The 22,047-nt window shown below is 42.8% G+C and overlaps 1 protein-coding gene across 11 annotated transcripts in view; it reads right to left on the bottom strand.

Annotated features, from left to right (window-relative positions):
- Positions 1-15,435: 15,435 nt before the first annotated feature.
- The window catches only part of TRIP12 (thyroid hormone receptor interactor 12), a 193,435-nt gene continuing 186,823 nt past the window's right edge, over positions 15,436-22,047 (bottom strand). For 10 of the 11 annotated variants that reach the window (XM_040427793.1, XM_040427792.1, XM_040427796.1 and 7 more), the window contains 4 exons: positions 20,892-21,005; positions 20,494-20,588; positions 20,293-20,396; positions 16,617-16,813 (listed from right to left, as the gene is read on the bottom strand). In XM_040427793.1, the coding sequence (XP_040283727.1) occupies positions 16,617-16,813; positions 20,293-20,396; positions 20,494-20,588; positions 20,892-21,005 (510 nt within the window). Of the gene's footprint in view, positions 16,814-20,292; positions 20,397-20,493; positions 20,589-20,891; positions 21,006-22,047 lie in introns of all 11 variants that reach the window. The other variant, XM_040427791.1, reaches the window with a different exon arrangement.

The following is a 22,047-nucleotide window of genomic DNA, read 5'->3' as shown; positions in this document are numbered from 1 at the left end:
CTTTCCTCCAAGTTTTGAATAGAGGTTGAGAGGGGGAGCAGTAGCTGAGTCATATCAGTGTACAGAAAGCTCTGTAAGGCCACTAGCATCTGCTTAATGGTGGCTTCTGAGGCCATCTTATCTGAGGTAGGAAAGTTCATTATGGATTCTGATGACTGTGCTGCACCTAAGCAGCTATTGATATGTACACCCACCTGGGTCATGTATTGCGAGTCCAGCCGCCAATTTTGAGCCTGCAAGCCTTCCGGTGGTGTGGTGGCGCTTCTTCCGGCCTGTCCGCCATCTTGCTCTTTCCCTTGCAGCGCCTTAATGTCATCTGGTGTCGGAGGGAGAGAAGGCTCCGATACGCTCGGGGAGAGCTGTGCACTCCGATCTGCTGCTGGGGACCTGGAGCAGGGTGAGTGTGCTCCGGATAAACATTGCTGTTGGTCCAGGTCCTCCATGCAGTCGCGCACGTCGCACCTCAGCGCCATGTTTTCCCCGATCCTTGTCAAAGTACTGCTTCAGGTTGTTGGCGACTTTGGGGAGCAGCCTCCGTGATTTCCCCATCTTCTGCTGACTAAATCCCGCCTGGTTTCGGAGTGAGATGAGGCTGAGAATAGCTACTAACAATGGCTACTTGCCGGGAGCTCTCCTTCTACGCAGCCATTTCCCCCGGCAGCCTAGCCACGCCCCCCCCCCAATCCACTTTTTAAAGGACCAATTCAGTTATGAAGTCACTTTGAGGAGCTTTAGAAACTTTGTTGTTGTTCTACAAGAATTAAAGGAAAATGTAGGTGAAATTTCACTTATTTTTTTGCTGATTTTCCATTTTAATCCATTTTCCTGTAACACAGCAAGGATTAAGAAAAAAACAAACCTCAATGTTTATTACTGTGATTCTGCAGTTTACAGAAACACCCCATATGTGGTTGTAAACTTCTCTATGGGTACACAGCAGGGTTCAGAAAAGAAGGAGCGCCATATGGAGTTTGGAGGGCATATTTTGCTGGAATGGTCATAAGTGCCATGAAACATAGAAAGAGACCCTGAGGTACTCCTATAGGTAACCCCCCCAAAATAGCCCCCTTTTGGAAACTACACCTCACAAAGAATATTTCAAGGGGTGTAGTGAGCACATTGTTCCAACAGACATTTCATAGATTTAGAAACACTTGGCTGTGAAAAAGAAAAAATAGATATTTTACAAGAAAATGTCGCTTTAGGAATACATTTTTAATTTTCACAAGTGGTGACAGGAGAAAAGGGACTCCCACAATTTGTTACCAATTTTTTTCGGAATACAGCAACACCCCATATGTGATCGTGATCTGCTGTTTGGCTATGCTGCAGGGTTCAGTAAAGACAATTTTTTGGCTTTTGCAGCTCAGCTTTTGATGGATTAGTTTACGGGCACCACGTTATTTTCCTTTAGCCTCTATACGACCATACGATTTTTATTTTTCTCTTGATGGAGCTGTGTGAAGGCTTATTTTTTTGCAGGATGTGTTGCCGTTATCATTGGTTTTATTATGGAGTACCTATGACTTTTTGATCACTTTTTATTTTGCTTGTTGGGAAGTAGGATAAGAAAAGGCCGCAACTCTTCCATGTATACCATGTCAGAAAAAATGAAGTTAACTTTATTCTGCTGGTCAGTACAATTACAGATATACAAATTTTATATATTTTTTTGAACAATTTTACAAAAGCATTTTTAAAAAAAAACAACATTTTTGTGTCCCCCTTTTCTGAAAATCATTTTTTTTTCTTTTGTCTTGGGTGTGGGCTCATTTTTGCGGGACAAGTTGACATTTTCATTGGTACATGACGAGGTGACCAAAGAATGGCACCATTTTTATTTATTTATTTTGAAATTACCAGGGTAGATCATGTGATATTTTTATAGAGCCGGTCGTTATGGATGCAGAGATACCTAATATGCAATTTTTTTTTAAAGAGTCACATTATGTGCGGTTGGGTAGCCCAGTCCTAATATGGTGGTTTTTAAGCCGGCTGACAAGAGTGGGAATGTGGTTGTATGGCCAATTGATATGTATGAAGCCGAGGTCTCTTGTCAACTCCGTGATTAGAAATGTTATCAACGATTGCCCGATAATCACACTATCAACTTCAAAATCAAATTGGATCTTATCTTGAAGGAAGCAGTGACAACTGGCATTATCACCAAGAGTGTTTATGAGAGACTTTTAGTCAAGCATCAGGTAACCCACTTTATATATGTTGCCTAAAGTGCACAAATCCCTATCAGGACCACCGGGTAGACCTATTGTCTCAGGCTGTGGGGGGCTTTGTGAACCTGTGTGTCGCTTCTTGGATTACTACTTGAAACCTTGTGTTCAATGCTTACCTTCTTATGTACGGGACTCCACGGACGTACTTAAACAACTTGAGGGTATAAAGATGGAGAGTAATATGGTCCTGGTATCCTGTGATGTGGAATCCCTGTATTCGTTATGATTTGGGCTTGAGAGCATCCCGATTCTTTTTACACCTTCTGTTGGAAATGATGCATTTTGTCCTTACTCATAACTATTTCCTTTTTAAGGATTACAATTACTTACAGTTACGAGGAGTTGCAATGGGTGTGACATGCGCACCCTCATATGCAAATCTGTTTCTTGGGTATTGGGAACGTGAGCTTGTCCAGGTTACTATGGATGAGGCCCAGGGACAGGTGTTGTCATGGATGCGATTCATTGACAAAATTTTGTTTGTGTGGCAGGGCTCACAGAATGCTCTAGACCTGTTCTTTAGAGCTATAAATACTAATGAGTGGAACATAGTCCTGACTCAAACTGTGTCCTCGAAAAAAATGGATTTCCTGGATATCAGGATTAATGTGTCTGAAGATGGTCAGTTACAGACTTCTGTGCATCGTAAGGAAACTGCCGTTAATGCCCTACTTTATGCCTCTTCTCTTCACCCTAGGCATCAGAAGGCATTCATACCTACTGGACAGTTCTTGCAGGACAAACGGATTTGCACATCCAATGTTGATTTTGAGAAAGAATCTGATATTTTAAAACAACGCTTCCAACAGAGGGGATATTCAAATCAAGACATTCAGCAGGGATATCAACGTGTGAGGTACACAAAACGTGAAACATTACTTACTCCCAGACATACGGATGCCTCTTCATCCTCCCAAGTGGTCCGGATGATCACCAATTATAATACACAGTGGCACAATATAAGACAGATCTTTACTAAATTTTGGCCTATTCTGAGATCTGATTCGGAATGTGTGCTTCTACCGACTCCGGCCTTTGTGGCCAAACGCAGTAAAAACCTGAATGATTTATTAGTACAGAGTCATTATGTGCCACCCAGATCACGTTTTCTATTTGACTCTCGTGGCCCAAAATGGGTCTCGATTCAGTGCGGTCACTGCAGTACGTGCAAGGTTGTGGTGAAAATGGACAACTTCTGTGATTCAACGGGGAAACAAGTTTACAACATAGTACATTTCATCAACTGCAGTACATCTGGAGTCATTTATTATGCCACATGCCCTTGTGGGCTTATATATGTGGGAATGACCACACGTGAACTACGTATTCGCATTCAGGAACATCAGAAAGATATACGTGCAGCTTCAAAGATTGAGAACGATGAGAGGGATAAGATTGCTAAGCTCAAACCGATAGCAAGACACTTTCGACAAAGACATGATAATCGCTGGCAAGAGTTGAAGTTCCGAGGTATCGACAGGGTCTTGCTTGGATCCCGAGGAGGTGACCTGTTTAGACGCTTGGAACAAGTGGAAAGTAAGTGGATTGTCAAACTGAAAACGCAGACGCCACATGGTCTTAATGACAAGATTCCTTTTGCGTCCTTCTTGTAATTCTTGTTTTTATTATGTGTTAATGTTATTGTTTTATACTCTTTTGATGATGCTGGATGTGTGTGGGAGTGGTGATACTTGGTGACTAATATGTTTTTCTATTTGCAGGTCCTTGTGTTGTTGGTTTTAAGGAGGATTTGAGGCAGACCATTCATTTATTTGGATGTGGCAGTAGTCCGTTTCTCAACGAAGGAAGTGCAGACAATATTTCTGCATGGCATGGGCACGAGGAATATATATTAGTCTATATATGCCTTATGTTTATATAAACAATTTTTCTTTTTTCCTTTTCTTCCTTATTTATATATTTTTTATACACACTTTTTTATAGGGTAAAATTGTGATGCTTTGATTGTACTATTTGCATGGAGGGGGTGAATTTTTTCGCCTCCTCTGTGTCTCTTATAGTCTTAGGGTGGTGTGACACTTTTTGGAAACCAGGGTATATCAAGAACACATAGAATGTGTCAGCAGATAAGAACCATTTGGCCCATCTAGTCTGCCCAATATACTGAATACTATGAATAGTCCCTTGGCCCTATCTTATATGAAGGATAGCCTTATGCCTATCCCATGCATGCTTAAACTCCTTCACTGTATTTGCAGCTACCACTTCTGCAGGAAGGCTATTCCATGCATCCACTACTCTCTCAGTAAAGTAATACTTCCTGATATTACTTTTAAACCTTTGCCCCTCTAATTTAAAACTATAGAAACATAGAATGTGTCGGCAGATAAGAACCATTTGGCCCATCTTTCACATCTTCACAGCTATTTATATCTCATGTCATTTATACAAACATATATACACACACATTTTTTCTTCTCATGATTTGTTCATTCACAATTTATTTTTTATTCATTCGTTTTTTCACATATTTTTCTCCACCTTATTTGCCTATTTTTCATTTCACACATTTACTTTTTCTAATTTAATTTTACCTTTTTTATCTATTTCATGCTCACATGTAGTCACTTGGCTCTTTATTTATTTTTATCATTATAAATATATATACAGTATGTATATATATATATATACACATGGGTTTGAAAATATTTGGGTATAATATACTATTCCTGTTGTATGTGTCATATATGCTGATGTGGTGACAGCGTTACTAACCTCATTGTCCCCCTTTTTTTTGGCACTGCATATATTATCATACTGAGATGATTTCCAGCTTTGTTGCCCTCATCCAATATGGCGCTCGTGGTGCGCATGGATTCCCAGCGCATGTGTCATGGTTGCGGCGCCGCTCCGGGCTCCGTGAGAATGGGTATCACGCGAAATCTCGCGTGACTCCCCTCCTCTGGACTTCGGTGTTGGCGTGCGCTCCCGGATCGCGTGGCAGGAGGTCCATGTGCCATATAGTGAACGGCGCAAGCTGAGTTTTTTTACTTTCAGGTGAGGCCTGGTTTGTAAATTATCCTCCAACCTACCGGCGCTCTTTGGGCACAGGTGTCAGGTTTGTGATTGGCCAGATATGCTATTATGATGGCCTCCTCTGCCCTATTTATATCCAGCGTCACCATTAGCTCCATTACTCCTTGAGGAAGCAGTACACGAAACGCGCATCAGGGTGTGGCCTGGTGGTGCCTGTCTGTGGAGGAATACTCCCTCTTGGTCAGTATGATGCCTATGATTAGGACTTATTATATGTTGGTCAGTACTCTCATCTAGTGTTGTGATCCATCCATACATTATCTATGTACTCAGCCTGGTGAACCCTTGCTCATCACTTGATAGTCCTTTTGAGGTCTTACTATATGGCATTGATGCATTTAACTCTATTTTGTACAATGGTGTGACTCATAATCATCATTACATTCATTATTGTGTATTCAGCCAGGTCAAATCTTTGCTTATCACTTGATAGTCTTTGAGATTTTATTATACGGCATTGAGGCATTTACTCTTGCTATATATTAATTATATGATGGTATGATTCACATTGATTACTATATTTTTCTTATCATGGATGTATGTAGTGTGGGTATCTATTAAGCACCCTATCTAGCTGCAGTCATTATATCTTACAGAACTTTTTGAGTTAGATGTATATCTTGCACTGAGTAGTGTATTTACTATGATACATTTGCACTAGCACTTTATATATTTTTCTGCTTACAGTCATGGACCATCAGTCATTTGTGTTTTAATATTTTAATTGTTGTGAATTGTCAATCATGTGAAGTGATAATATAAAATTATGTACTAATAAATATATGTTTTGATATGAACATGCTGTTGATTTAGTTCTTTATATGGAGACTTATACACTGCTCAAAAAAATAAAGGGAACACTTAAACAACACAATGTAAAAGTCAATCACACTTCTGTGAAATCAAACTGTCCACTTAGGAATCAACACTGAGTGACAATCAATTTCACATGCTGTTGTGCAAATGGGATAGACAACAGGTGGAAATTATAGGCAATTAGCAAGACACCCCCAATAAAGAAGTGGTTCTGCAGGTGGTGACCACAGATCACTTCTCAGTTCCTATGCTTCCTGGCTGATGTCACTTTTGAATGCTGGCGGTGCTTTCACTCTAGTGGTAGCATGAGACGGAGTCTACAACCCACACAAGTGGCTCAGGTAGTGCAGCTTATCCAGGATGGCACATCAATGCGAGCTGTGGCAAGAAGGTTTGCTGTGTCTGTCAGCGTAGTGTCCAGAGCATGGAGGCGCTACCAGGAGACAGGCCAGTACATCAGGAGACGTGGAGGAGGCCGTAGGAGGGCAACAACCCAGCAGCAGGACCGCTACCTCCGCCTTTGTGCAAGGAGGAACAGGAGGAGCACTGCCAGAGCCCTGCAAAATGACCTCCAGCAGGCCACAAATGTGCATGTGTCTGCTCAAACGGTCAGAAACAGACTCCATGAGGGTGATATGAGGGCCCGACGTCCACAGGTGGGGGTTGTGCTTACAGCCCAACACCGTGCAGGACGTTTGGCATTTGTCAGAGAACACAAAGATTGGCAAATTCGCCACTGGCGCCCTTCACAGATGAAAGCAGGTTCACACTGAGCACATGTGACAGACGTGACAGAGTCTGGAGACGCCGTGGAGAATGTTCTGCTGCCTGCAACATCCTCCAGCATGACCGGTTTGGCATTGGGTCAGTAATGGTGTGGGGTGGCATTTCTTTGGAGGGCTGCACAACCCTCCATGTGCTCGCCAGAGGTAGCCTGACTGCCATTAGGTACCGAGATGAGATCCTCAGACCCCTTGTGAGACCATATGCTGGTGCGGTTGGCCCTGGGTTCCTCCTAATGCAAGACAATGCTAGACCTCATGTGGCTGGAGTGTGTCAGCAGTTCCTGCAAGACGAAGGCATTGATGCTATGGACTGGCCCGCCCGTTCCCCAGACCTGAATCCAATTGAGCACATCTGGGACATCATGTCTCGCTCTATCCACCAGCGTCACATTGCACCACAGACTGTCCAGGAGTTGGCAGATGCTTTAGTCCAGGTCTGGGAGGAGATCCCTCAGGAGACCGTCCGCCACCTCATCATGAGCATGCACAGGCGTTGTAGGGAGGTTATACAGGCACGTGGAGGCCACACACACTACTGAGCCTCATTTTGACTTGCTTTAAGGACATTACATCAAAGTTGGATCAGCCTGTAGTGTGTTTAACCACTTAAATTTTCAGTGTGACTCCAAATCCAGACCTCCATGGGTTGAAAAAATTTGATTTCCATTTTTTTATTTGCGTGATTTTGTTGTCAGCACATTCAACTATGTAAAGAACAAAGTATTTCAGAAGAATATTCTATAATTAACTCAGATCTAGGATGTGTTATTTTTGTGTTCCTTTTATTTTTTTGAGCAGTGTATTTTCTGTAGGTTTTGCAGTCCTAATATAAGTCAGCTTTTAAAAGGGTAACTCCCATCTCACAATGCAGGCCGACACCCGCACCGTTTAGCTGCTCCATTGAGCACTGCGGTCTCCTCACAGCTTAGGCTACATGCAAACAAACATCTGTTAAAAACTGAAATTTTTAATGGACGTTTATTTCGCTGATGCCTTTCTGAGAGACGGAGGTTAAAGGGGTATTCCCATCACATACAATGGGGGCATAGCGCTACAACGAGAAAGGAACTGAGAGAGCTGTGGCTGGAGGACCCCAGATTTCCCGAGGTCCATCCACCACCAAGCGCTGCTCCCATAGAAGTGAATGGGAGCCCACGCACAGCCCCTGCACCCATTCATTTCTATGGGGCAGGCAAAAATAGCCGAGTCAGTGCTCGGCTATTTTCGGCAGACTCAGACATGAATGGAGGGCGACTGCGCATGCGCAGTGCACCCTCCGTTCACTTCCCCGCTTCGTTCTCATTGTAGGTGCGGATCCCAGAGGTGGGAACTGCACCTATCAGACAATGCGGGCATATACTAGTGATATGACCCCATTGTCTGAGATAGCAAAACCCCTTTAAAAATGGACCCATTCAATTGGATGGGGGCAGTCTGTCAGCAAAAAACGGACAAGATAGAACATGTTCTATTTTTTAACATCCGTTTTTCACTGACAGTCTAAAAAAAACTGCTGTGTGAATAACCCCATAGACTACCATTGGTCTTAAAACAGAAGTGTGATGTCCGTTTATCACTGTCGTGTGCATGTAGCCTTACCAAGCTATACATTGGATAGTGGTTGTGCTTGGTACAGCGCTTGAATGGGACTGGACTACGCCCAGGCATGTGGTTAATGAAAGTGATGTAACCGTCCTAGGAAGAAGCAAAAACACTTAACGTAGCACCATCTGCAGGGGTGCCGGGAGTCCTTAGGATAGGCCATCAATGTTAACCTACTGGAAAAGGCCTTTAAACCTCTTGGAATCCTATCTTTCATTGTGGAGAATCGGGAAGTAGACTAAGAGACCTGAGGCAACGCTCCCTGATCAATATATGTAATTGTTACTTCTCCAAAACTTCATCTACATCATTTACTCGTACTTAGCAATGTTACAAGCCAAAGACCTGTTTCATTTGGGCATCATCGAAACAAAACAGGAATCTATGTTGTAGATCTCAGATTTTGAGTGATGCTCTCGAAAAAAAAAAAAAGTACAAATGGCTTTCCTACAAAGGAAATGCCGCCAATGAGGTGTCATTTATATAGCTACCATGATAGTTAATGTATGACTACTTAGTGTTATAGGGTTGAAAGGTAAGGTGTTTGTTCTTTCCTATCCTAGATCAATCCCCGATCCCTTACAGTGATTGTGTCTCCATTTCACCTCTGTCATGAATTAAGACATTTCTATAATTGGATTTATTGATTTTTAAGCAGACAGATCAGTTTGGCAGGCACTTGTGTTTTGGCACTGGATGCTGCTCAGAAAATCAAGGTATAAGCAGAAATAACCCGCTCTTCATTTCATGAAACTGGTCAGGTAGAAAGCTCTTCCTTCAGCTTATTGTGCATAGTCCAGTTTGGCAAAATGCAGAAGCCCGATTTTTCAGATCTGACGTTATCACTTCATCTGGTAATAACTTTGGAATGCTTTTACTTATCCGAACAATTCAAAAAGTTTGTGACACATTCACACGTCTGCAATTTCGTTACGCATTTTGCGGAACGGAATTGCAGACCCATTCATTTCTATGGGGCAGCAATTCCGTTCCCGAATTCCCGAAGCAATTGCGGACAAGAATAGGCATGTTCTATTAGTGCCAGAATATTGCGGAACGCACATTGCTGCTGTCCGTGTTGAATGGACCCTTAGTGGTGATTTTGAGTTGATTTGTTTTACCTTTATGTATAAAAACAAGTTTACAGAAAATTTGGAAAAATTTGCAATTTTCTAAATTTGAATTTCTCCTATTCACTTGAACTGACGGGAGCCGTCCTATAGAAGGGAATAGTTGTAATTACACTGCTTGCTGCTGCAAGCAGGTAAACAGAGAAGAGAAGGCAGTGCTAGTGCAAGCACCTCCTCTTTAAAAAGCTGATCAACATGGGTGTCGGACCCCCACCAATCTGATATTGATGACCTAGGCTGAGGATAGGTCATCAATAGTAAAAAGCAGACAACCCCTTTAACATTCACGATGTCTACCTTATGTTGGCATTATTTTTTTTAGGAATTGTTAAGAACATTTTCAAAACTGTTTTTTAAAAGGACCAATTCAGTTCTGAAGTGACTTTAATGGGCTTACATAAAAAAAACACACGCAAAAATGACCCCATTTTAGAAACTAAACCTCTCAAAATATTCAAAAATGGTTTTACAAACTTTGTTAACCGTTTAGGTGTTCCACATAAATTAAAGCAAAATGGCAGGGCTCAGAAAGAAAGGAGCACAATATTGTCTTTGGAGGGCAGATTTTGCTGGAATGGATTTTGGGTGCCATGTCACATTTGAAGAGACCTTGAGGTACCCCTAGAAAGGAAAACTCCAAAGTGACCCCATTTGAGAAACTACACCCCTCAAGGAATTGATTGAGGGGTACAGTGAGTGCTTTGACCCAACAAGTGTTTCATAGAATTTAGAAACATTTGGCTGTGAAAATAAAAAATTACATTTTATTTCCAAAAGAATGTCGCTTTAGCCCTAAAGTTTTCATTTTCACAAGGAGTAACAGGAGAAAAAGCACCCCACAATGTTATGCCTTTTTTTTTCCTTAATACGGCAACACCCCATATGTGGTCATAAACTGCTGTTTGGGGGGGCACATCAACATTCAGAAGAGAAGGAGCGACATCAGGATTTTCTAACATGGAAATTTCTTAAATTGTTTTTAGGGGCCATAACATTTTTATTTTTGTTGTTGACCGAGCTATGCTATGTGAGGAGGTTGTTGCAGGACAAGCTGTATATATATATATATATATATATTTTTTTTGTACCATTTTGTGGTACAAATGACTTTTTGATCACTTTTTATACCATTTTTAGGAGGTGAAGTGGCCAAAAATTTCAATTCTGTCAGTGTTTTTTTTTTTATGGCAGCAGCGGACTGGCCATAGACCCTACAGGGAAATTTAGATACACAGCTCAGCAGGCTGTATCATAGAAGATGGGATTAGATACACAGCTCAGCAGGCTGTATTGTACAAAATGGAATTAGATACACAGCTCAGCAGGCTGTATAATAGAAGATGGGATTAGATACACACTTCAGCAGGAAGTATCGCACACATCAGGGCTCGACAAATCCCAGGCGCCAGGTCGCCATGGCGATCAGGAATTTTGTCCTGGCGCCTGGGTATTTGCCCCTGCTTGAAAATAGGCCCAGCACACCAGCAGCCGGGCGCAGCCACTGGAGGGTTAAGACCGCGAGGCTAACAATGTGACAGGCGGTGCACATGACGGGTTAAGCCGAGTGACATCACTCCCTCTCCCCGCTGGCTGTCAGTGTCTGCTGGCCGCGGAGTGACACACGACATGTACGTGGCAGCGCTCACCTGCCCGCTAGGCGCTCTCCACCGCACGCCTCATGTCCCAGGAGCGGCGCAGGTGACTACGGCGGGGTTTCCATTTTCCTGTACTAAGACTCTTCCAGCGTTTCTCGGAGAGGAGCCCCTCCGGAGTGACATGTCTCTTTTTAGTGGGTGACTGCCGGCATATAAGAGTTAGCTGCACGCTGCCCGGGCTCAGAGTGTGAGAGAGCGGAGCTCCCAGCGGTGTCAGCAGCTCAGCCCGGGACCGGCCAGCGGCAGCCTGATTCAAAGTAAGAGCGGGGACTCGGCTGTGAACGGGGGGAGAACTTACACAACTTCCCGGGGAGGGGCAGAGCGAGAGCCTGGAGTTGTGAGAAGTTCTGACGGGAGTCACCGGGGAAGAAGCGGGGTGCGGGAGGGAGGTGAAGGGTGCACAACAACTCCCACGGTGTCATGAAGAAGTCTGAAAGTTTAGACTCATGGTGAGGGGGAGGTAAAAAGTGCAGTTGGAGAATATTATAGGGGTGCAGTAGAGAAGTCTAGTTATTGGGGTGCATTATTAGGGTCTAATAGAGAGGGAAAGTTATTGGGGTGCATTGAAGGGTTAAAGAAGTCCAGTTACTGGGGTGCACTATAGGGGTGTAATAGAGAGGGGAAGTTATTGGGGAGCATTATCAGGGTGTCAGAGAAGTCCGGTTATTGGGGTGTGCTCCGAGATCCCTCCGACAAACAGGACCGCAGTCCCACCCGTTCCCCATCACAGCACGGGATGTAGATTCGGCAAGAGCTGGAACCAAATCCCGGCCTGGACTCAGTGCGCGTCCACAGCGGAGGGAGCACAAGGACAGCCACGGAGACGCCGATAACATCGACTCCATTACCCCCCGGACAGGACAAATAATCTGGGACAGCAGAAGGGCAGTGATCCCGCAGTGATGGCGAATACAGGCGGCAACGAGGGACATTTCTCTTCAAACCCAGCGCTGCTTCAGTTTTATCTAGTCACAAAATAAGTTTACATGAGAAGAACTATGAGATGAACCTGGACCAAACATCCTGGGGAAGGATCTCAGTTCTGTCAGCTGCAGCACAGGGATTATACACAGTGACATCACAGTACACTGAAGAGATGCGGCACACAGTGATGTCACAGTACACTGATAAACAATGCCCATGTTGTTTGGTTCTAGACTTCTTTATATGTTAATTTAAGAGGTGTTATTTTTGTCGCTGAAAATAAGGCTTTATAAGGTAAAAAAAAAACGGCTCCTAACTTTTTTAGCTGGCTCCTAGATTCCAAGGAAATTTGTCAAGCCCTGGCACACATACATGTTAGGATTAGATACAGATGTGTTTGGATGTGCTTGCCGATTGCAGCTGTTTATTACACTCTGGAGATGGTGAGGGCAGAGCCTGGGGACGGTCAGTGATGAGATTTAGACACTGGGTGAGAAGTAGATTCATGTCTGGGTGTAGAAAGATAGACACAGGAGTTATAGATGGAGTAGCTGCTGCAGACAGAGCAGGGGGCGTGTCCAGCCTGTAACTCATCTCTGTGCAGTGCAGCCAGGTGTGTATTAATAAAGTTATGTATTCAACAAAACAAGGGGAGAAAGTAAACAGATCTGCCAGGATAATGTGATGTCTTCCAGGGGAGAAGGAAAGCTCGGACATGAAAAACAGGTATTGGGGGCATATGTATGCATGGTGATGGGTGTTAGGAGCACATATAAAGAATTTTGATTTTGGGACCGGGCAACCTCTAATGAAAGTCAATAGGAAACATGGTTTTTAAATAGCAGTAGAAAGAACCAAAGTCCCAAAAAACCTATTACAGAAAGGATGGATAAGACTAAAGCAGAGTAAATGAAGTGAAATGAAGCACAAACAAAAGATATGAATGAAGTACTTAACTATATGACTGGTGCAAAGACCAAATACATCAAACTCTTATGTAATCCAAAAATACCTGACCCACAAGGGTTTTCCGACAGATTCAAATGTATTGCTTTAAAGGCTATGTACACCTTCAGAAGCAAGTTTTTTTTACAATAGCATTTTAATCAATTTGGGCAAAAAATATTTTTTTCAATTGGTCTTTATTCAAAATAGCCGTTCTGTCACAAAGGGTTAACAGTTTCTCTGTGTGAATCGTACTTTTTACTTTCACTCTGTGCTCTAACCCTCATCTCCAATTTACTGAGGTGTCAAACACTTAAGCCACATTCTAATTAGTAAGATAAGAACTGAAAAGACAGAAAATTCAGATCCTTCTATTAGAGCATCTCAGCCCTGTACAGAAAAAAGTATTCCATATTTGTAATAAAGACCAATTAAAAAAAATGATTTTTTTTTAGCTCAAAATGAGTACAATGCACTAATAAAAAAAAAAATTGCCCCCAAAAGGTGTACATAGCCTTTAATGCATCTATGGCCAGGATCAGAGAGAATATTTAGCATCTGATTTGTGCAGTCTCATACATAAGGTCTACAACTCTACGTCACAAAGGAATGTTTGTGAGTGACGTAACACTGCACAATGTGAGGAGAACTACACCGCAGCCACCAAAAATATTAACCTGTTGGATTTGTAGTTGCAGATTGCAAGCAACTTTTACAGCATAGAGGTCAACGTAACTTGGATGCATCTGTGACTTATTTGTAACAAGTGGCAAATTTTTTTTAGTCTACTGGTTGTCGCAAATACGCACTTTTTGTGCAACTTTAACGCAACAGCAAGTCACTGCCAGATCACATGCATTTTTTGTTGCACAAAACCACAGTCAGTGTGATATTTTAATATGGTTTTCCCCAAAAGGTTTTTTTCTCCTCTTTAAAGGCCATCTGACAGCAGATTTGCACCTATGAAACTGGCTGACCGGTAACATGTGCACTTGGCAGCTGAAGGCATCTGTGTTGGTCCCATGTTCATATGTGCCCGCATTGCTGAGAAAAATTATGTTTCAATATATGCAAATGAGCCTCTAGAAGCAACGGGGCGTAGATTTTACATTTACAGGCTCTGCTTTTTCTGCAACTGCCGTGCCAGGCACGATGATATTTACAGTGCCTGGCCCTGTCAAAGTGCAGAGAGAGCTGAGCCTCCTGGTGTAATGACAACACCCCCATTGCTCCTAGAGGCTCATTTCCATATATTCAAAGTACATTTTTCTCAGCAATCCGGGCACATATTAACATGGGACCAACACAGATGCCTTCAGCTGCCAAGTGCACATGTAACAAGTCAGCTGGTGTCATAGGCACAAATCTGCTGACAGATGCCCTTTAAATACATGCAGTAATTCCAGTGTATTTCAATAGAACCACGAGGCTGGGAGTTGCATGATTGTTCGAATTTGAATGCACCTTCAATTGTAGTATAGTGCTAAATATACGGCAATGTAAGACTATTTTTTCCCATGAATTTAAAGGGAATGTGTCATCAGAAAATGACTGTTTAAATCACCTTTTTTATGTTAAACATGTTTTTTAAGAAATAAAATACTGCAGTTTTCACACTGGCCCTCTCGACACTGTTATGTGACAGTGCAGTCAACTACTGGCAGGAACAGTGACTGAATGCATGTCCGTAGCAAGAAGAAACAAAGTGGAGTCTGGTTGGGATAGATTCATTATCTATCTAATCTCTGAACACACATCATACCAGTGGAGAATTTTTGGCCAGTTTAAAGGGGTTACATAAAAACTCAGGCAACCCATGTAAATGCCTCAAACAAATGAATGGATACTCGCCCGTTTTCTACCCTGTATCTTCGAGTGCTGCACTCTGGTCCTGCAGCAGTGATGATCCATGCGTACATGTCACCTCTGCAGCCAGTCACTGATCTCAGTTGTACATGGGACATCTCAGCTGATGCCAGGATTTGGCTGCAGCAGTGACCCGTGTACACAGAACGTGACTGCTGCAACCAGGGAAACAAAGAGTAGTGGTGAGGACTAAAGCTCAGAGCAAGGAAAAAAAAAAAAAAAAGCAGAGAACATGGGCGAGTATCCATAAAGTTTTTTCATTTTAGGCTATTTACAAGGGGTTGCCTGAATTTTATATAACTTGTACAACCCCTTTAATAGCTGAACTGTCACCGGAAAAAGAATATACACACACACACACACACACAAGGAGGTGTTGCGAACTAATGAGAATGGAACAAAAGCAAATAAAACAAAAACGTGAAGCAAACTTTTTCTCAGTTTTATTTATATTCAGGTAAAAACATGAACCTGATGAAGTAGATTATTGCAGATCTGAGAAATCAGCACATAGAACAGGACATTGAGAACATTTGCTTTCATTGTCAAAACATTTCCAACCCTCCCTCCCAAACTAGACCCAGAAAAAAAAAACTTAAAAAAAATATAATAATAATAATAATCTGAAGAAAATTAAACAGGGCATTAAACTGTATTTTTTTTTATATTTTTTAAAATATACATTAAATTGAAATGCTATGGCTGTATTTGGATAAATACAAGCCAGCCAAGTTTTTTTTGTTTTATTTTTTATTTTTTTTTAATTTTACATTTTTAACAAATCAAAAAGAAACAAAAAAACACCACTCAGTTCTTTATATACTGTGTAAACAGTTTTAAAGTATCCTGGAAAAAAGGCCAGAACAAACCATCGGATCTCTGCTTCATCACCCCCACACGTTTCTGGGACTTGGAGGAATATCACTGACAGATGTTACCATGTTCAGAGGCAGGGCTGCTTCTTCCCAAAAAAACTAACAATGAGGCTGCCTGCCATCAAGTCTGCACTTGCAAGGAACTCAATTGCCCATAACAGGTAATTGGGGAGGCTGCGTCAAGTGAGAAAAATACACTCAACTACATAACTAGATTTGTCAAAGAAAGGGCTTTGCGATTCCATGTATCTGTATGCAGAATCTGCTTTCAGATGGGAACAAGCGGTGGAGGGAGCTGACTCATTAATAGCTTGATGGATACACACAGACTGGGATTTTTAAACTGCACAGCAATATTTATTTTTTTCCAGCTTCAAAAACATCCTTTTTCTTCCTTAAAGACGGCTTTTCTTTAATATCCCTCCTCTTTTGTAGTCACACGGCAAAGCAATTTAAAAACTTCACTCTTCAAAGGATAATTTAAGCAAAAGAAAAAATAACTTTCTAAACAAACTTGCGTATCTTTCAAGCCTGATCAGTTTGAGACGTCCAGGGGACTGTTTAATGGGACTAACAGGTTACTTTTTATTGTGTGTGTTTGTAGTAATCTGCATTGTTTTTTTTCCTCTACAATAAGGCGGAGATTGTCGCCTTGACTCTGGTGACACGTTTAGAAAATAATCATGATTTGTTATCTTAAGCAAGGTCCGTGGTAAGCCCCATCGGATCAGGAAAGGTGGAATGACTGTTGTCCTTCGCGTGCAGCAATTAACAGTTTCTCACGCATAATCTCAATGCTAGAATAGTCTGGCAGTTTAAGGTAGTTGACGCAGGTCATAACGGATGGCAAGAAATCATCTGGGTTTTCGGTGGATTCAAAAGTCTTGCGGACTATGGTGAGTGGAGGGTTCAAGCTCCGGAAGCCTATAGTAAAGAGACAAATACTGAAACAATACACACATACAAGTGTAATCTTTACTTCTGGAATAATGCACACTGGAGAATAAGGACCAGACCAGAAAGAAAGAAATGCAGCCACTTGTATGTGCAACCACTAGTGTCACTCTAGTGAAATAACACATGCATTAAGCTTAAGCCCTTAAAGAAAGCCAGTCACCAACTTTTCACTATTAAAACGACCAGCCATGGCTATCAGTAAATGGTATAAGCATTCTCAACATACTTGTATCTCATTATGGTGTTCAGTAAATTAACAGAAAAGAGAACTTTCATATGCAGATCAGCTGCCAAATGCTCAGCTGGACGGGCTTTGCATTCCAAAGTGCCCAAGCCTGTCTCTTTTCCCCAATGTCTGCTCCTCCCTAGACTTCCTCCCCTTGCCCCTGATGTCACAGTGATGCCTCTCCAAATCTCACGCAGGCGCCCTCTGCTGCACTTCTACTCACAGCCAAATTCTAGGAGTAAGCTCCTTTGCTTCTATCGATCTTCAAGAGCACAGGTCACAGCGCCCACACAGAACATATCCCTGGGGCAATAGCCCACAAACGGGAATGTAGTGCGTCAGAGGCATCAGATCTGGAGAGCTGTGATGTCAGGGGAGGAAGGCTTGGGAGGAGCAGACATATGGGAAGAGAGGCTGGCTTGGGCACTTTGAAATGCAAAAGCCTGCCGAGCTGGTCACTTACAGTCCAGTTCTTTTCCTGAGAATTCACTGAGCACCCAAATGACATTCCGGTATATTTAGAATGCGTATCTCATGTACTGAGGGCCATTACTGGTAATTTTATCATTGAAAAGTCGGTGACAGACTTCCTGTAATGAAAGCCATATAGTGTTCTGGTGAGCTGTCTTTTATAAGGCTTTAAGAAGAATGCACTATATATCATGGTGAATTCGGATACACAGTCTGCTGGGCTAGTTTCACACTAGCATTAAAACCATCCAGTAGGCTGTCGTATTCCAGGTATGATGAACAGGAAGGTTGTTTTTCTACCAGAAAGGCCTGCCGAATGGTTTTAAAGGGGTTATCTGGTAATTTATATTAACGACCTAACCTCTGGATAGGTCCTCAATATCAGATCGAAGGGGGTCCGACACCTGGGGCCACCACTGATCAGCTGTTAGAAGACACCAGAGTGCCGTAACCGTCGGGGCCTCTTTCTACACCATGTCACATCACCGTATATCGGTCACATGGCCTAGTTGCAGCTCAGCATCAATGAAGAGATTACCAAGCACAGCCGCTATACGATGTACGTGGAAAGCTGCCGGGAGCCGGCTGTCCTCACCAGTGCTCTGGTGAGCTCGGCAGCTCCCTCAACTGCTGATTCGGAGAGGTGCTGGGACTCTGAAACCCCCCCCCCCAGATGTGATAATGATGACCTATTCTGAGGACCAATTAAATTAGATTAAAGAGGACCTTTCACCTGGAAAAACATTGTGAACAAAGTATGCTGACATGGAGAGCGGCGCCCGGGGATCTCACTGCACTTACTATTATCCCCGGGCGCCGCTCCGTTCTCCCGTTATAGGCTCCGGTATCTTCGCTCAGTAAGTTATAGTAGGCGGAGACTGCCCTTGTCCTGTGGGCGTCTCCTTCTCCTAGGCTGCAGCGCTGGCCAATCGCAGCGCACAGCTCACAGCCTGGGAGAAAAAAAAACTCCCAGGCTGTGAGCTGTGCGCTGCGATTGGCCAGCGCTGCAGCCTAGGAGAAGGAGACGCCCACAGGACAAGGGCAGACACCGCCTACTATAACTTACTGAGCGAAGATACCGGAGGGCATAACGGGAGAACGGAGCGACGCCCAGGGATAATAGTAAGTGCAGTGAGATCCCCGGGCGCCGCTCTCCATGGCAGCATACTTTGTTCACAATGTTTTTCCAGGTGAAAGGTCCTCTTTAAGATGTTTTACAGAAGGATGTGGCTCCCTTTGTCAGATCCTCGGTCAACAGCAACCAGGGACCTAACAACTGTCAATGGTTTACTGTAAGCAACCAACTGTAATTGGCCTTAGGCTGTCTGACAGAAATTCTACAATATTATCCATGAATTTCCGTACACAAAAACTGCATGTGTTACTTGCGGGTTTTGGTGTGGATATGATGTGGTTTTGCCGCAGATCTCACTGAAAAGCGTGAAATCCACACAAAAGTACTTAAAGAACTGAGATGCTGCAGTTTTCAAAATCCACACAGAACGCAAAAGCAAAGGGTACACGAGATTTATCTAATCTTGTACACTTTGCTGCTACTGTGTTATGCTGCTGTTTTTCCGCAAGAGAAACAAAACAAACATAAATCAGCAACGTGTGCAGTTGGCCTAATAGTCTGCCTGTCATAGTTACACTGACATGCAAACTATGTCCTAGTAGCAAGCAGCGTTTTGGTGTGGGCCTCTAGAGCAAATTGGAGGCGGAACGGAGCCAAACTGATGCATTCTGAACGGATCCTTATCCATTCAGAATGCATTGGGGCTAAACTGATCCGTTTTGGGCCGCTTGTGAGAGCCTTGAAACGGATCTCACAAGCGGACCCAGAAACGACAGTGTGAAAGTAGCCTAACCCGGCAATAAGATGCCACTGATGGACATGTCACAGCTGAAGCCTGTTATTTGCTGCAGTGGCGCGCACGTGACCCCATATGTACGGAACTTTACAGGGCCAAAAGGAGCCACAGAGCAGGAGAGAATGAGTTTTTCAACAGATACAACATACAGCAGGCATCCCCACAGTTCGAGACCTCTTTAACACATGGAATATAGAAAATAAAAAGGCAAAATTCTGGGTCTTAAAATGAAAATTAAACTATATTTGGCCCAAAATAGTACCAATAAAAAAAAATTCAACAAAAATCTAATCATTATACAACTACCTTGATGAAATGGTAAAGAGGTTAAAGGGGCTGTACAGTCTAAAGAAACTGATGATCAGGCATTATAAAAGGTGGTGGTGCTTGTACAATCGCTGCTTCCACTTCAAAATTGGGTGTCATCTGGCCTGTAGAGGCGCAACAGTGTAATTACAACTGCTCGTCCTAGTCAAGTGAGCACAGGTCATTTTGAAGCGGAAGCAGCGCTTGTACAAGTTCCACTACCTCAGATCAGCAGGGATGCCGGGAGTCAGACACCCACCGATCTGATTTTGGTGACCTATCCTGAGGAAAGGTCATTAATATCTTTACAATGAACAACCCCTTTAAGCATTTTAAAATGTGGCTACACAAAAATTACTTTTTGCTCTACATAACACATGTTTTCTATTGTGCAAAAGTACTAAAACAAAAAGCATGTGCAATTTCAGGTCCTAAAGGGATTAATATTTAACATATGACCAACAAGCCATCAGCCATTACTTTCCTGCATGGACCGCTAAAACTACATTTTCCTTTATTATTATTTGTTAGTTTAATGGGTGTAATGTCTTGCATAGAGGTGTAGGTCTTACCTCCAACCGGCAGTCTTGGGCTCCCTGTGACAAACTGGAGGAAAAGTCTTTGCTGCTCATGGTCCAAACTACTGAGGATTTCAAAGAGAAATTTCACAGCGCGACTGCAAGAGAATAGGAGGACATATTACAGTACGCTTATGATGGTTAAGTACAACACACATGATCATAGACAGAGAAAAATACAAGTTTTCTACTGACCTATCATGTGTATATCCATGGTCAGGCCTACAGCACTCCATCAACGTCTTCACATCCCAAGGATCAGCCTTACTTCCACAAAGAAGTTGATCCAACTATTAAGAGACAGCAACAATCAATGATATTTGTTATGAAAAAAAAAAAGCAATGATCACTGAAAACGCCTAGAAGCAGATGAGACTACTCAACCAAGGTGTAATATAATGTGTTGCAATAAAATAAGAGCATGTGACATAGCAATCGTCATGGACTGCAGATTGAAAGCCAGAGATTTGAAATCAGTCATTGTAATATCTCTGGGAACTAACAAAATAAAACATCAAAATTACTGAAAAGGTCATCAAATGAACCTATTACCATATGCAGTAGTATATACAGAATAAAGCAAAATTACAAACCTCCTCTGGGTAAAAATACTGCAGGTGGTTAAGAGGGAAGACAGATTCAAAGCCATCTCTAAAAGAGTCAAACTGCCTGGAGACGCCTTCATTCAATGCCCAATAAATAACAAGCTGCAAAGAAACAGAAAGCTGCATGTAATCTTCAAGTTACCATATGCCTTGTATGTCAGCTCCGGCCGTAATTGCCTGCCAGTGTACTAGACAAAGCAGTGTCCCCCACTGCTAAATGAGACAAACCCGCTTCACACTGTGCTACGTTTCAATTACATCTAGCCCCAAAGCACTGCTACCTGGGAAGCATTCCACACAAAATAGTTTCACAGTTTTATTGCTCCCTTTAACTTTGCAAGGGTAAAAACTGGTAGATGTAGGGAGTTTGTCAGCCATCACTACAGCTCTGTCTAATTTACATGGAAGGAGGGAGTCCCTCTCTCGCCACTGTGACACAGCCGCCACTGCCACCAATTAAAACATTAAGGGGAGGGTGCTCTGAAGCTGCCACTGTACCACCAATGAAAATAACTAACCCCTAAATGCAAATGTATGGAGTGGGATGCTGTAGTGAGCCCGCTCCATACAGCCAGCACCTGCTATCCTACCAAACACCATAATTTAACCTCTCAGGTGCCGCGATCAACGTCAGCAGCCCACTCCATACATTTGCATTTAGGGGTTAACTATTTTCATTCGTGACAGTGGCAAGCGGCTAAAGGCCGCTTTCGATCAGAGCCCCAGCAGTCAAATTGCAGGGCTCCGGTCAGTTTCCATGGCAGCCAGGACACTACTGAAGCCCTGGCTGCCATGGTAAGCTCCCTGCTGCTGTGTGTACTATGCACAGGGCAGCAGGGACAGTGTAAGATCCTATTCACCCTAATAGATCTCTATCAGGGTGAATAGGACAAGGGATCAAAAGATCTCAGGGCTAATAGTTATATTAAATAAAAAGTAAAAAAAAAAAAAAAAAGTTTGAAAAAAAATAAAACCAAATTTACACACACACACACACACACACACACACACACACACACACACACACACACACACACACACACACACATACATACACACAGTACAGACCAAAAGTTTAGACACACCTTCTCATTCAAAGAGTTTTCTTTATTTTCATGACTATGAAGGCATCAAAACTATGAAT

Source organism: Bufo bufo, chromosome 4 (assembly GCF_905171765.1).
Source record: "Bufo bufo chromosome 4, aBufBuf1.1, whole genome shotgun sequence".
Classification (NCBI taxonomy): domain Eukaryota; kingdom Metazoa; phylum Chordata; class Amphibia; order Anura; family Bufonidae; genus Bufo; species Bufo bufo.
This window is presented reverse-complemented; position numbering and strand designations above follow the sequence as displayed.